The sequence below is a fragment of the Monodelphis domestica genome, chromosome 4 (genome assembly GCF_027887165.1).
Source record: "Monodelphis domestica isolate mMonDom1 chromosome 4, mMonDom1.pri, whole genome shotgun sequence".
Taxonomy (NCBI): domain Eukaryota; kingdom Metazoa; phylum Chordata; class Mammalia; order Didelphimorphia; family Didelphidae; genus Monodelphis; species Monodelphis domestica.
Genome location: NC_077230.1, coordinates 14,354,905 through 14,368,688, shown reverse-complemented (window position 1 = coordinate 14,368,688; position 13,784 = coordinate 14,354,905). Strand labels below are relative to the sequence as shown.

The window sequence follows — 13,784 nt, the reverse complement described above, 5'->3', positions numbered from 1 at the left end:
CATAAGAAAGGTACGCAACGCAAAGGAAAATGAGAGTCAGTGACAGAAGAAGAGATTAGGAGAACAGACTTTTAAATGCTAACAATCTATTGTTTTAAATAAGCAAGTACACGAATGAAACTAAAGTCTATGGATGGGAGCCATCATGTATATGTGTGGACTTCCCATGATATGATGACTTATAAGAACTTCACAAAGAGAATATATTTTCCTCAGAATTCAATCTTTTATTAAATAGAATTTATTAATCTTAGAGGTAATGATGTATTGTAGAGAAATTATTGAAATAATTATATTAAATATTAATATTGGAAAAGGTAGAAAGTTTAGTTTGAGCAAGAAGAAAATCGATCTAGACTTCAAAAAGAAAGTCTAGATACCAAACAATATCCAATTATTAAAAAAAAAACACACATCTATACAAACCAATAAGAGAAAAAAAGAATCATGTTAGAAAAATCTAATTTTCATTCATTTTATATGTTTAGTTATGTCTTCTATAAATTTCCAAAAAGGCAGACAGAAATGAGTTAGGATATAAGAGCCAAAGGTTTAAAAACAACTAATATACTAAAACATAAAGGGCTAAGTATAATTTTTAAAGTCTATTAGGATAGAAACAAGTTAATGACACACACCATAAGTAATACTGCAGTTACCTGAAGGAGGGGGTGGTCTTTGTGGTGGAGCTGGACGTGCAGGTGGGGCAACTGGTCGAGGAGGAGGAGGACGTTTAGGCTCCAAAACAAAGCCAGCTTCTTTCGTTGTTATTACTGGTAGAGTGTCACTAGGAGAATCTAAAATAAACAAATTCATTTATTTAAAAAAATAATTACTTTCTCTGATGTGCTCAAATACATTTACGTTTTTTTTCGTATGGGGGCCAATTCAGTAATGCAGAAAAGGAGCCAGATATCATCATCACTTGCAAGTGGAAAAATGAAGGTACAGAATGTCTAAAGCCAATTTAGAATCACAACTGAGGTCTAGGTCACTAAATCTAAGGATAAAATGATGTGGGAGGATTCTGGTGGTTTACAGTCCTGCCAAAGAAAGTTGATGATGGAGTTACATGATAGCATGGCTGTCGGGATTCTGACACAATTTTCTGGGAGTTCACTGGTTTAGCAATACAGTAGTAGGAAACAATGGAAAGCTGAACAAGCTAAGTCAGGAGATGTAGATTCTAGTAAAAGTTCTGTAACCAGTTGCGTCAGTCTCATCAAATGATAACATCACCAAGCTTCAATTTCTTCACTGAGAAAATTAAATAGACCCAAGATCTTTAAGGTACTTTCCAGATCTAAAATATTTTGGTTCTACAGATCATATAAGATCAAATCCAAGAAGAATTTAAACAATGCTATGTTTATCACTGGAAGATTAGTTTTGCTGTGTCAATATAATGAACAAGTTTGGTTCCAAAAAAGAGCTGAAAAAAACGCACTGCTTTCCCCTCACTAAAAAGAAAGGAATATGGTACATACTGTTAGATGTGGTCCATGTGTTGGCTAGTTTTGCTGAATTGCCCCAAATGAAAGCTAGTATGTCATAAATTTTTCCTTGGTTCTAAATTTGTCCAGAACACACACCTTTTGTACCTATTGTAAACCTCAAAATTTCTTAGACTTATAAATGTTGGAAATTTCACCATTGGGAAATTTCATACTTGGAAAATTTCTTAGTGATAGTCTATTGGAATGTGAACCCCATTGACAAGAGAGGTTCCTCCTCCTCCCTTCTTAAGATTACTTTAGGACAGAAACCTTTTGCTGAACAATGGAAAGGGCTTTGACCTATGCTTAAGCATAGAACAGGAAGTTCTTTGAGTCATGATTGATTTTAGAATTGATACAATGGAGATACTTGGAATGACAGAACCAGGTCGGAAAAATTACAATCTCCACCCCACTCAGTCCTAACAGGATTTAGGAAGGGCTGCAGCATAGATCAAAATTTAATTATTTGAGAATATGACCTTCAACAGACATGTGCAAAGCCACAGACCTCTGGGCGGTCCTGGGTTAAGCTAGAGCCTCCATTGGCACAGGGAAGACATGGACAGTGATTGGTAGATGTGAGAACTGAGGGGAGGGAACTTGGATGGTTTCCTTAAAGATAGCGGTCTAAGGATAGGGTCTGAGGACTAGAGGTGGTTGGTTGGAGAGGTTTTTGGTCTGAGTGGTTGGAGAGGTGCTCTGAGAAGCTTGCTCTGAAGGAAGCTGGAGGTGGAGGCCCCAGAGACTGTTTCTCCATTTTGGTCACATGAGTGATAGGGACTGATCTCCTTTCTTTGCCCCAGCTATCTAAGGGCTTGGGCCTTTTGGCCCAGCCTAACAGAAGGGGTATTTAAGCCCTATTCCCTTCTCTCCCCTTTCTCTCTCTATCTCTAATACTTTTCTTCATCCTGTTTGTAATTAAACTTTATAAAAGGTTGACTGCTGATGACTTGAGTTTTCATTTAGGAATTACATAGCTGAATTCCTTGGCGACCTTAAATTAATATATATCAGTCTTTTAAAGTGATTTCCTTGTCACACTATGACCTTTGGAACTAAAACATTCATTAGGCAAGGAAGGGCATCTATTATCTCTTATTTAGTAGCAAAAGATAATTCCTTGCAATTCCTGCAAAAGCAGAATTCCTTGGTATATTAATTCCAGATAGAATAGGTGGCAGTCTGCACTATCTACATCTCAATAATGTCACAACTAGCCAGGACACTTTCCTTGGGCCTTCTGAAGGCAGATAACTTGGCTGGGATAGGCAAAGTGATACATAAAGGAAATCAGCATAGAGCTTCAAGCTATTATTCCTTTTAATTAACATTTAAACAACTAACAAACATCTCTTATCTATCTATTATGAATATGAAAACATCTCTCAAGAGATGCCATTTCATTTATGGCTTTGTGTGTCCTGCATCCAAGAGACCTTTCTGGAACAAAAGATGACCTCTGGAGGGAATACAGAGTATTCAGAAAGAGCCCTTTGTACTGAATCATGCAAATAAGCTGGGGTGCTAACACACAGCTCAACATACTTTACTCCATGTGTCTAGGGATTAAGGAAAAGGACCTTAGGTTAGAGATCAGATGAAGATGAAAGTGTCCATAGTCTTGCTTTGAGCAGTTTTGTAATTGAATAGTCCTACTATTTCTGAATCTGCAAACATTTTACCATCAGTGTCAAAAGCAAGAAATTTTTAAAAATTTCATCCAATAGCCACGAAGGACAATACATATTAGTAAAAATAGAGAGCACAAATAGCAACTTGTCCTATTTTAAGCCAACAGTACAATAACACAAAAATAAATGCCAATAACTGAATTCACAGGAGTATTACATAACGTGCTCATTTGATAATCTGATCAGGTCAAAGACTGAACATATGTAATTAAAGAATTAGACTGGTGATCTGAGTGAGTCATTCTTCCTATGTACTTCCCAGATATGGTTTTTCTTCCCTTACCTCTGCCTCAAGAAAATGGGTCCAAAAATGAGATCTAAAGTTCTACCCAGGGTGTGCCTAAAGTACACTGCAGCTTTTTAAACATGAATAGTTTAATGCTGCACTAAGACTTTTGGATCCTATATATTCCAGACCTTCAAGGGAAGTTCTGAGGAAGCAGAGGGAGCTCTGTCTGATCTATTTGTAATGTCGAAAGCCTTTTCACATAGTGAGAAAATGCATCACTAAGTTAATGTACCAGGAAATTTGCTCTGTGAAGGAAGAGGAGAAACTGGAAGTGTAGAAGTTTTTGATCGGGTTGGTCTGGCAGGAAGAGGAGGGGGCAGAACATCAGCTATCGTAGGGGACTGGCAGGGACTGGACCGAGGTGAACAGCTCGGGGAAGTTCCAAGACCACAGCTTGAAGTTGGCTGTAGATGCTGAGGAAGAATTTCTTCTACTTCTGCACTCTCATCATCAACATCACCTAAGAAAAAAAAAATTTCCTTGAGTAATAAACTGGATTAGTTTGGACTTCCATAAAAATGATCCTCTTAACTGAGACTTTTTAAGTTTTACTTTTTGCAGCACCCTCTAATTCCATGATTCAAAGGGCTAAACTTCAGATTCCAGAATTTTAAGGACTAAATTACACAAACTACCTATCAACTTCACAAATGAATACAAATTAAACATGTAGGTTTATCTGAAACAAACCTAAAAGAAACTAAATTAAAAAAAAAGACATTTCATATTTTAAGTTCTTACAATTCTAATTTTGACAAATTTACTCTAGAAACACATCAAGATATGCAGGAAGTTGCCTGATTTTATTTGTTTATTTATTTATAGCTCTTCCCTTCTGTCTTAGAAGCAATAGGGCAGAGAAGCAGTAAGGGCTACGTAATGGGGGTTAAGTGACTTGCTCAGGGTCATACATCTAGGAAGTGTCTGAGGCCAGATTTGAACCTAGGACTTTCTGTCTTTGGCCTGGCTTTCAATCCATTGAGCCATTTAGCTGCCCCCTGCCTGATTTTAATGCATATTTAAATAACGAATACATTAATCAGTAATTAAAATTATATAGAACTACAGAAAATGGCTTAAGGAAGCAAATGTTCAGCATAACCCATGAATTTGAGGATGTAAAGGCTTACATTTCTATGCTGTTTCTAAGTCTCATGCATGGATATAAGAAAATTAATTTCTGCCCTAATTTTATGCAGTGGTCGCATATGTTTATAATTCATGTTTCCATTATAGCTTAATAGTTTCTATACTTTAATACTTTAATGGATTGGTGATTTTATCAGTCATGCTCTCTAACACTATGGATCAAGTTCATCCATGCCTTCCTCTCCTGTAATAATCATTTGTGTATACTTATAAATATGTCAAAAGGGATCACCAATGTCCTATGGGGAAATATGGCAGTGGGGATGAAGTACCTTCCTTTAGCTCAATTATTCAAACATGATATATGATTTTGCCATTTCAGAAACTACATTAAAATTATTGTGATCTTGTCACTTTCTAGTTTTATCACAATTAGTAAACTAGTATGCTCTTATTTATGTTTGTAAATCACTTATTAACATTCAAATTAGATCTCATTTTAGTTGAACAATAATTTAAAACAAGAAATACTCTATGAAATCAAAACAAAGGGACACTGCTAATATAGGAATAAAATCCTTCCCCCAAATAGAAAGAGCAATGAACAAAAAAATTTAATGAAATTTTTAGGAGCATCTTGGAAAAACTAATTATAAAAATGATACTATGCTTTAAAAAAAAAAAAGTATACCTTCTGCTAAGGCAGAAGAATGGTAAGGGCTAGGCGGTGGCAGTTAAATGGCTTGCCCAGGGTCACAGAGTAAGGAAGCGTCTGAGGTCAAATCTGAACCCAGGACTTTCCATCTCTAGTTTTGGCTCTCAATCTACTGACCCATCAAGCCCCCAGTATTGTGCTTTTTAATGAAGGGGAAGAGCCTGCTGGAAGCAAGATATTGTAGGGAAATGAGAACTGGTTATGGAGTCAAAAGACTTGGGTTTAGGTCTTCACCTTCCTTGGACGCTGGTTTCCTTATCTATAAAATTCAAGGGTTTGACAGGTTGGCTTCTGTGGTCCTGTTCGGTTCTAGATCTATGATCCTAAGAATAACATCACAGAGGTACAAAATTTATTCATTCAATAAACAGACCTTCCATAACAAAATCTGTAGCAACTTCTGCATCTTCACCAAGCAAAGTTGAACTAGCTGATGGTGGCACTGTAATACTAATTTTCTCCAAATTTATTTCTTTCTCCAAATCAGCAATCCAGTTTGGGTTTTTTAAGGTAATACTTATGAGTCGATCTAAAAACTGTATTTGAAGGAAAAATACACATTTGTCACCATGAAAATTAAATCTTCTGAATCAAAGATATTTTGTCCTTTACTTTCCAAAATTTCAAAGTGGATAGAATACAGAGCTGGTGTTAAAGGGCCCTTCTCTGACCCCCATTCAGGGAGGGAAAGTGGAAACCATGACAAGAGAGTACCCTCACTGAGTAGTATTCAACCAGCTCAACTCCGTCCCTACTTCTAATCTCTGAGTTGATGAATTACCAGTTACCAAATGGTAATCTAAACTGCCTATTTAGAGAATTTGTTTTCCTTTCCATTCATCTTAATCTTATTCTTCTCATGTCCCAATTCAGCCCTGCCAACTCCACTTTTATTGTGAAATTCTGGAATACCCATTCTCTTTACTGAAACTTCCCTTTATTTTAGACCTCTTTGTTTTTGGTTCTTTCTACCCTACTCATGGAGACCTGACTCCCCCCCAAATGATACTGAATCCCTAGCTACTCTCTCTACTACTTGCTATATAACTCATTCCCTATTCAGATCCTGGAATATGCTTTGTATCCCATGACCAATTCCACACACCCCCTTTAATAACTTCCCTGCATTTGAAATTCACTTTAGTCAATTTTTTTACCCAAGCAACATCCTAGTATCAGCAGTCTACTCTGTTCTGTAACATCTGCCCTCTTTCCTCAAGGAATTCAGGTTTTCTTCTTCACTCTATCACCTTCTAAACATTCTAAGTTCCCAATTCCCTAATCTCCTTAATTCCATTTGCTCTACAGTCATTACACAAGCTGTCGTAGTATTTACCTCATGATTACGGCAAGTGTTCTACTTCAATGAATGATTATCTTTATTAGACTCACAGCCTCCTATCTTTTCATCTCGTCCTTTACCTTATCTGTCTGGAACCTATTCTTCCTCCTCCCTAGGACTTCTACCCTATCAGTCCATATCTCCCCCAAGCTATCTCATCTCTTTCCTCCTTTCCTTATCTCAACCTCTCTTTTAAACCCATTTCCTCAGCTCTCAAATCCCTTATCCACACCTGCCTACTGATGTTCACACATAGCCAAACTCTAATCCTGGATTTTCTGACATCCACTTTACCTGCATCCACCTTTACAAGAGTAAAGACTCTTGTGCTGAACATAAATAGAAGGAAACATGTTAGAGGAAATCATGTGCCCAAGAGAACTAGGTTCTCTACAAATTCATATTATTTAAACTCAGAGGGTCTTTACCACAACAAGGATATATTTTTACTCCCTGACTGACTCCCTGTCCCATTCCCTATAGAAGCTATTCTAAATCTTTCTCTAGTCTTCACTTGAACTAGCTATCCCCCATGATTGAATGTGCACTACCTTCTACATGAAACTTCCCCTGATCCACCCAAATACTGAAACCTTTGTTCCCAAACTACCTGGAATTGAACTACTTTGCAATTATTTAGTTGCTTCTGGCTCTGCAGCTATGGCCTCTTCTGAAATTAGCTTTTAAAAATCCTTAAGCTGGCAATTTCTGGGGTTTTTTTTTTTGGTTGTTGAGCATTCATTACAATTCACTCAAAATTACAATTTTCAAAGGCTCAAAATTGCAAGTTCTCCCAATAGCAATAGAGAGACACTTGGTGGGCATAAGTAGGCTGCAATATTTTAAAAGAATTGTTCAAAGTAAAGGTATAAAAGCTAATAAAAGAGATGTACGATTGGAAAAAAAAGACTGGTCAAATAATAAAAGTGAGGGATAACAGATGGACTGATTGCCTGTGTGCTCTACTGGTATCCACATGATAATATGAAAGCTAGAGAAAGGCCCCTGTCGCAGCACATCATATTAAGTAAGTAAATAAATGAATGAATATATATATATATATATATATATATATATATATATATATATATTTATGACACTTAGCACTTTAGGATTTACAAAAAGTTTTCCATACTTTTTCACAATTATCACATTTGACTACCATATCAACTATGCTATGGATACTGTTATCCTATTCTTATGTTACAGATGAGGAAACTGAGGCTCAGAGAGGTTAAAAGTGGTCACATGTGGTCACAAAGTAAATGTCAAAAATCAGAATTGCAATCAGGCCCTCCTAACTCCCACATCTCCAACTCTTCTTTATTATGCCACACTATTCTCTGGGAAGGATTCACCAGAAGTCAAGGACAAGCGTAATGGCAATAGATTTTGAGCTACATCAGTGAGGGGAAGATCTGCATTGATATCACAGAGCCAGTGAAGTCCCAATTTTAAACCTTTCAATGAAAGGAAACATGTTTAAACATGTGATGCCTAATACTTATAAAAATAGCTACTTTTCCTCTTTATTCCAGAAGCTATTTATATAAAAGCAGTAGCTTATGATACAAACTATGAACATGCTGAAAATTCCATCAAGTTGGGCCAACATAATAAAAAATACACTTCTCAATTTATGGATATCTTAAATATCACATAAAAACAATGTGCCCATGGGTCACAGTAAATCCATTTCTTCTCAGTAGTTCTAGTTCTCTTTAGTTCAATTTAAAGACTACATATTTCAGAAATTTGTGATTTCTGGAAGCATGTAGAATATGGACAGGTCAGTTTGTAGACATTGAGACGATTTGGTGTCTGTCAATAGTATGATTTTTTTTTTTACCTTCTAAATCAATAGTATTCCTGACCAAATACTTTTGATAGTCTAACCAAAATTTAATAAACTACTGAAATTCTTTTATAGAGGAAATGAAAATTTTTTAAATCTATAAGTAGGGGCACAATGAAATAAACTGAATTAATGATTATCTTCCAACCTTGATAGAGTTTCACTATTTCATAACAACTAAATGTTAGTTAACTGCATATTCTATAGATGTTATACAAATGGCCCCTGAAGAATATCTAAAATTTTCACACTATAATGAAACCCATTATAATAAAAAAACACAACAAAACCTTACTACATAAGAGGCAGTCTTGGGTAGTACAAAGTCTGTCATGCTTGGAAGTCAAGAAAACTAAGGTTCAAATCTTATTTCTATATTTTTCTAGCTAGTGATAGACCAAAGTCATTTAACCTATCAGAATCTCAAATAAGATGATGTACAAAAGTGATTCCCAAAGTATGAAGTGATCTATTTATCTACACACATATGAGGACAGAGATACCTCTTCTGCTATTATTATGGCACCACTATTCTCTTACTATGCAACATTAATCAAAGGCAGTTATATTTTATGGTTTTGCTGAGAAGTCTGGTATGAGTCTGAGACGTATCAAAATAGAATATATTTTTACCTGCAATTCTATAATACTATCTTTTATTAATTGGCATGATTAGATAAGATTCATGTATTTTTAAGTGCTTGGGAAACCATTTCAGAATCCATTAAAATTTTTTAAATGTTTATTAAATTGAATAAAGTTACATTACCTCTTTACCATTTAGGTTCAGAACTTTCAGGGCAGAGCTTCCTTCCAAAAATGTTACCCACATCTGGTCTTCTACAAACCTTTGAGAATATTGTAAAAAATGTCAATTATCTCTATTGTAAAAATTTGGTACCCCATTGACTTATTCAGTATAAATTTATGGTTCTGTAAATACCAAAAAATAAAACATTTAAAAAAGGGATTTTAATGTCCATAATTTCAAAGGTAAGAGTCACTGGCTAAATATTTTAAAAGTTCTTTATTATGAGGAAAAGAAACAAAAAGAATAATAGATATCAGTCTTTTCCTTAGAAAAACTTTTCTAATTTTGGTAATGCTAAGGATTTTTTAAAAGTTGAGGAGAGAAAGAAATTAAGGTTTAAATGTGCAAATTATATACCTATAGAAGGAAAGGCTTAAAATGAAAGCTGCTGAAGCATACTATAATTTTTCTAGTCAAAGATTATGATATGATTGCCATAACTGCCTAATGAAATGAGATGGGAAGTATCTGATATTCAATTTGTTCATCATAAAGCTACTAAGTTGCTTCTTCCTATCATATGAAATGTTAAATGCTTCACCTTTTTTCAAATCAAATGAGAGTTTTCTAGAGTACCCTTCCAGATAACAGAAAAAGAGTGAAAAATATTCTCATATATATATACATACACACACATACATATACACATACACACAAGGTTATAAAAACTGCCACTCTGGATCATATGCTGAGTAGGAGGTATTTTACCACTGATAAGAAAATCATGTCCTCAATCCTAAGTGTTTTCTCCTAGTTTTCTTTAAAATTTTCTGATGGTTCTACCATCTGGTATTTTCATCCTATCACTCTTTAGGGCCTGGTAGTTTTAAAGTTGATTACTTATTTGTTCATGGGTGAGTAAAGCCAATATACTTAAAGTGACAATCCTACCTAAATTAATCTCCTTACTCAATACCATTCCAATTAAATTACCAAAAATTTATTTTTTATTGAGTTAGAAAAAAAATAACAAAATTCATATGAAAGAACAGAAGGTCAAGAATATAAAAGGATTTAATGAAAGATGTACAGGAAGGAAGTCTAAAAATATCAGATTTAAAACTCTATTATAAAGGAGTAATTATCAAAACTGTCTAAGTACAAACTAAGAAACAGGAAGGTAGATCAGTGGAATTAAAAAGACAAATAACAGTGAAAGATTATGGTAACCATATAGTTGACAAGAGTAAAAATCCATGTTTTGGGGGATAAGAATTCACTATTTGGTAAAAACTAATATGAAAAATTGGAAAACAGTCTAGCAGAAAATAGTTATATCCCAGTATCTTACACTCTTTACTATTAGATCAAAATGGTTATATTACCTAAAAAAAGGGGGGGGGGAGGAGATAAAACCAAATTAGAAGAATGGGGAACATATTACCTATCAGATTTATGAATGAGAGGCATTTATGAATAAAAAAGAGACTGAGATCATTCTGAGATGTAAAATGGATAGCTTTTAAAATATTTCCCCAATTATATATAAAAACAATTTTTAATGCACATTAAAAAAAATTTGAGTTTGAAATTCTCACCCTCTTTCAAATCTTCCCTCCTTCATTCCCTCCCACTCTCCCCACTCCCTGAGATGATGTACAATCATGTAAAAAAGAAAATGGATAATTTTGATTATATTAAATTAAAAAGGTTTTGTACAAACAAAACTAATGTAGCCAAGATAAGCAGGAAAGCAGAAAAATGGATAAAAAATTTACAAATTTTACATATTTTTCTTTGTCAAGTGCTATGTTAGTGTGAGAAGGGGAGAGGAGTGGGATACCTGGGAATTTTAATGTAAGTAATAAGCAAATAAATTAATTTTTTAAAAAGTTGATTACTTATAATGGTTTTAAGAGAAATATCTCTATCTCCTCTGGAATTCTAGGATAATGGACTTTGGTAAATAAGTCTCTATTTATTCCTTTCAATACTTTATCATCTCAAGCACTTCAGTCTTCCTTTTTATATTCTCCATTGTTAATCTTTCCATCAAGGATATTGCTTCTCATGATTTTGGCTGTCTTTCTGTGAACCTTCTAGAATAAAATGTCTTCAAGCATTGTCAGAATTGCCCACAGTAGTCTAGGTGCTAAAGGATGTTTTATATTTTCTTTTTAATACCTATCCTTACCAAGCAGCAGCCATTCCCCAATGGACAAATGGTCAAAGGATATGAAAAGTCAGTTCTCATATGAATATATTAAAACTATCTTTAGTCAGATTGAAAATGTTCCAAATCACTACTGAAGAAATGTAAATTAAAATAAAACTGAGGTACCACTTCATACCTATTGCATAGGATAACATGTTAAAAAAAAGGAAATTAACTGTTGGAGGGGATGAAGAAAAATTAGGCCACAGCGTCAACTCAAAGACCTTTACAGTCTAACTACCTTTTTGGTCTTCTTACTTCTATATCCCATGATTAGAATACTCATCTCCCCATTTCTATTTCCTGGCTTCCCTCCAGTCTCAGTTAAAATTCCACATTTTATATGAATAATTTCTTGATCCCCATTAATAATAGTGCTTTCCTTCTATTGACTGCCTCCAATTTATCCAGTATATATCTTGTTTGGAGATAGTTGTTTGCATGGTGGCTTTTCCATTAACCTGAACTCTTTGAGAAGAGGGATTTATCCTTTCTATCTATCCCCAGCACTTAGCATAGTACCTGGCACACAGAAGGTCCTTAATAAATGCTTATTGTCTAAGTAAATTTGAAATTGAATACTTTATTTAAAAAAAGTTCTCATAATGATTCATTTACTGTTCAATAAAAATGGATACGGCTGAGGGGAGGTCATGGGTTCAAGTCTGTCCTCAGACATTTTCTAGCTGTGTGACCCTCTGTAAGTTGCTTAACCCCTGTTGCCTAGCCTTCCCCACTCTTCTGCCTTGGAATCAATACATCGTATTGATTATAAGAGGGAAAGGAAGAGTTTCTTCTTTTTTTTTTTTTTAAATGGCCATGACTAAGAAGAGACTACTTAATTCTTTGGAATTCTATTCCCCAAAGGTTAGCACGGTGCCTGGATCACAGAACTAGAAGTTCTTTCTTGGTACCTCATATTGAATCTATGGCATGGTTTTTCCTGAAAATTACATTCCCAATTTTATCTTAAACTTTAATGGTGAATTTCAGTTTTTAAAATCTCTAAGTTTCTCCAGCAGTCTGCTTTGCTTTTAGCTTGAAATAACACATGCCAGTGCTCAACTTAACAAGATTATTAGCTACTAAAAAGCAGCTATTACATTCTTTCTCCTGCATTATGGAGTCTTGTTTATCCTGAAAAAGATGGAAACTGTTTAATCTGAAGAAACTTTAAATTGAAAAGTGAAATCAATCTTGAATCATTAACCACTTTTGATAATGAAAGCTCCATGATTAATGAATAAATGTTGCACTTACCTTATGAGGATAACTTCACCATGGTTTCCAAACTCCTGGAGAAGCTCATTAATCAAGCTATCGTCGAAAAAATTATTTTCTGATGATGACCTTTTGATGGTGACCAATACTGTGCCATCTGTTGGTCCTTGAGTGGCAATGACTTCCTTATAAACAATTTGTCGTGTTTTAGCTTCCACTTCAAATATATCTATATCGATCAGTGCAACAACAGGTCTTAAAAAACAAAGAAAGTGAAATATATTCAATCTCTACTGGGAATACATTAAGGATACTCAAGGGGAAATTAATTCCATTTTAAATGACAGGAATATTCGAGATATCATCTAAACCTGTGATCAGAAGTCTTCAGCTCAGCTCTTCCATAATGCAGCAAAGTGCCAGGATTCCAAGTGTAAAGGACTTTGCTGTCATCTTGAAAGCTAGCATTGAGAAGATCTAAATCTTCAGCTGCAACCAACATGAAAGAAAAGGAAAAGAGCAGCTATTAGATCAAATTCAGACTACAGGAGAGTAGAAAGATGGACTTCAGTTGCCATTATATATTTGACTGAAAAATTCCTTCAGTACAAACCCCATGAATCACTGTTGTTTATCAAACACAATGCTAGACGACTAGCTGTTGGGGGAGATCAAACATTAAGCAGTTATTAAATGCTTACTATGTGCCATGTGCTATGCTACGTTATAGGGATTACATGTACAAAAAAGGATATAAACCTTTTTTTTAAACCCTTACCGTCTACCTTAGAATCAATACTGAATATTGATTTCAAGGCAGAAGAGCAGTAAGAACTAGGCAACTGGGGTTAAGTGATTTGCCCAGGCAACCAGCTAGGAACTGTCGAAGGCTAAATTTGAACCCATGACCTCCAGTCTCCAAGCCTGCCATTTTGTCGACTGGGCTAAATATGCAGTAAAAATCTCAAATCAATCTAAGGTACTTAGGGAGGAAGGGTCCTGGAGGTAGGGGGGTCAAATGACTTGGAAATGTCTGAGGCCAGATTTGAACCCAGGTCTACCTGACTCCAGGCTCAGTGCTCTATCTACTGTTCTACCAAGCTTCACTATACTTTTT

At 35.0% G+C, this 13,784-nt stretch overlaps 1 protein-coding gene across 11 annotated transcripts in view; it reads right to left on the bottom strand.

Moving 5' to 3' along the window:
* Positions 1-13,784, bottom strand: part of SYNJ1 (synaptojanin 1) — a 132,589-nt gene that overhangs the window by 25,612 nt on the left and 93,193 nt on the right. For all 11 annotated transcript variants that reach the window (XM_056826065.1, XM_056826064.1, XM_007493285.3 and 8 more), the window contains 6 exons: positions 13,039-13,156; positions 12,707-12,922; positions 9,250-9,328; positions 5,657-5,819; positions 3,712-3,939; positions 660-797 (listed from right to left, as the gene is read on the bottom strand). In XM_056826065.1, the coding sequence (XP_056682043.1) occupies positions 660-797; positions 3,712-3,939; positions 5,657-5,819; positions 9,250-9,328; positions 12,707-12,922; positions 13,039-13,156 (942 nt within the window). The remainder of the gene's footprint in view (positions 1-659; positions 798-3,711; positions 3,940-5,656; positions 5,820-9,249; positions 9,329-12,706; positions 12,923-13,038; positions 13,157-13,784) is intronic.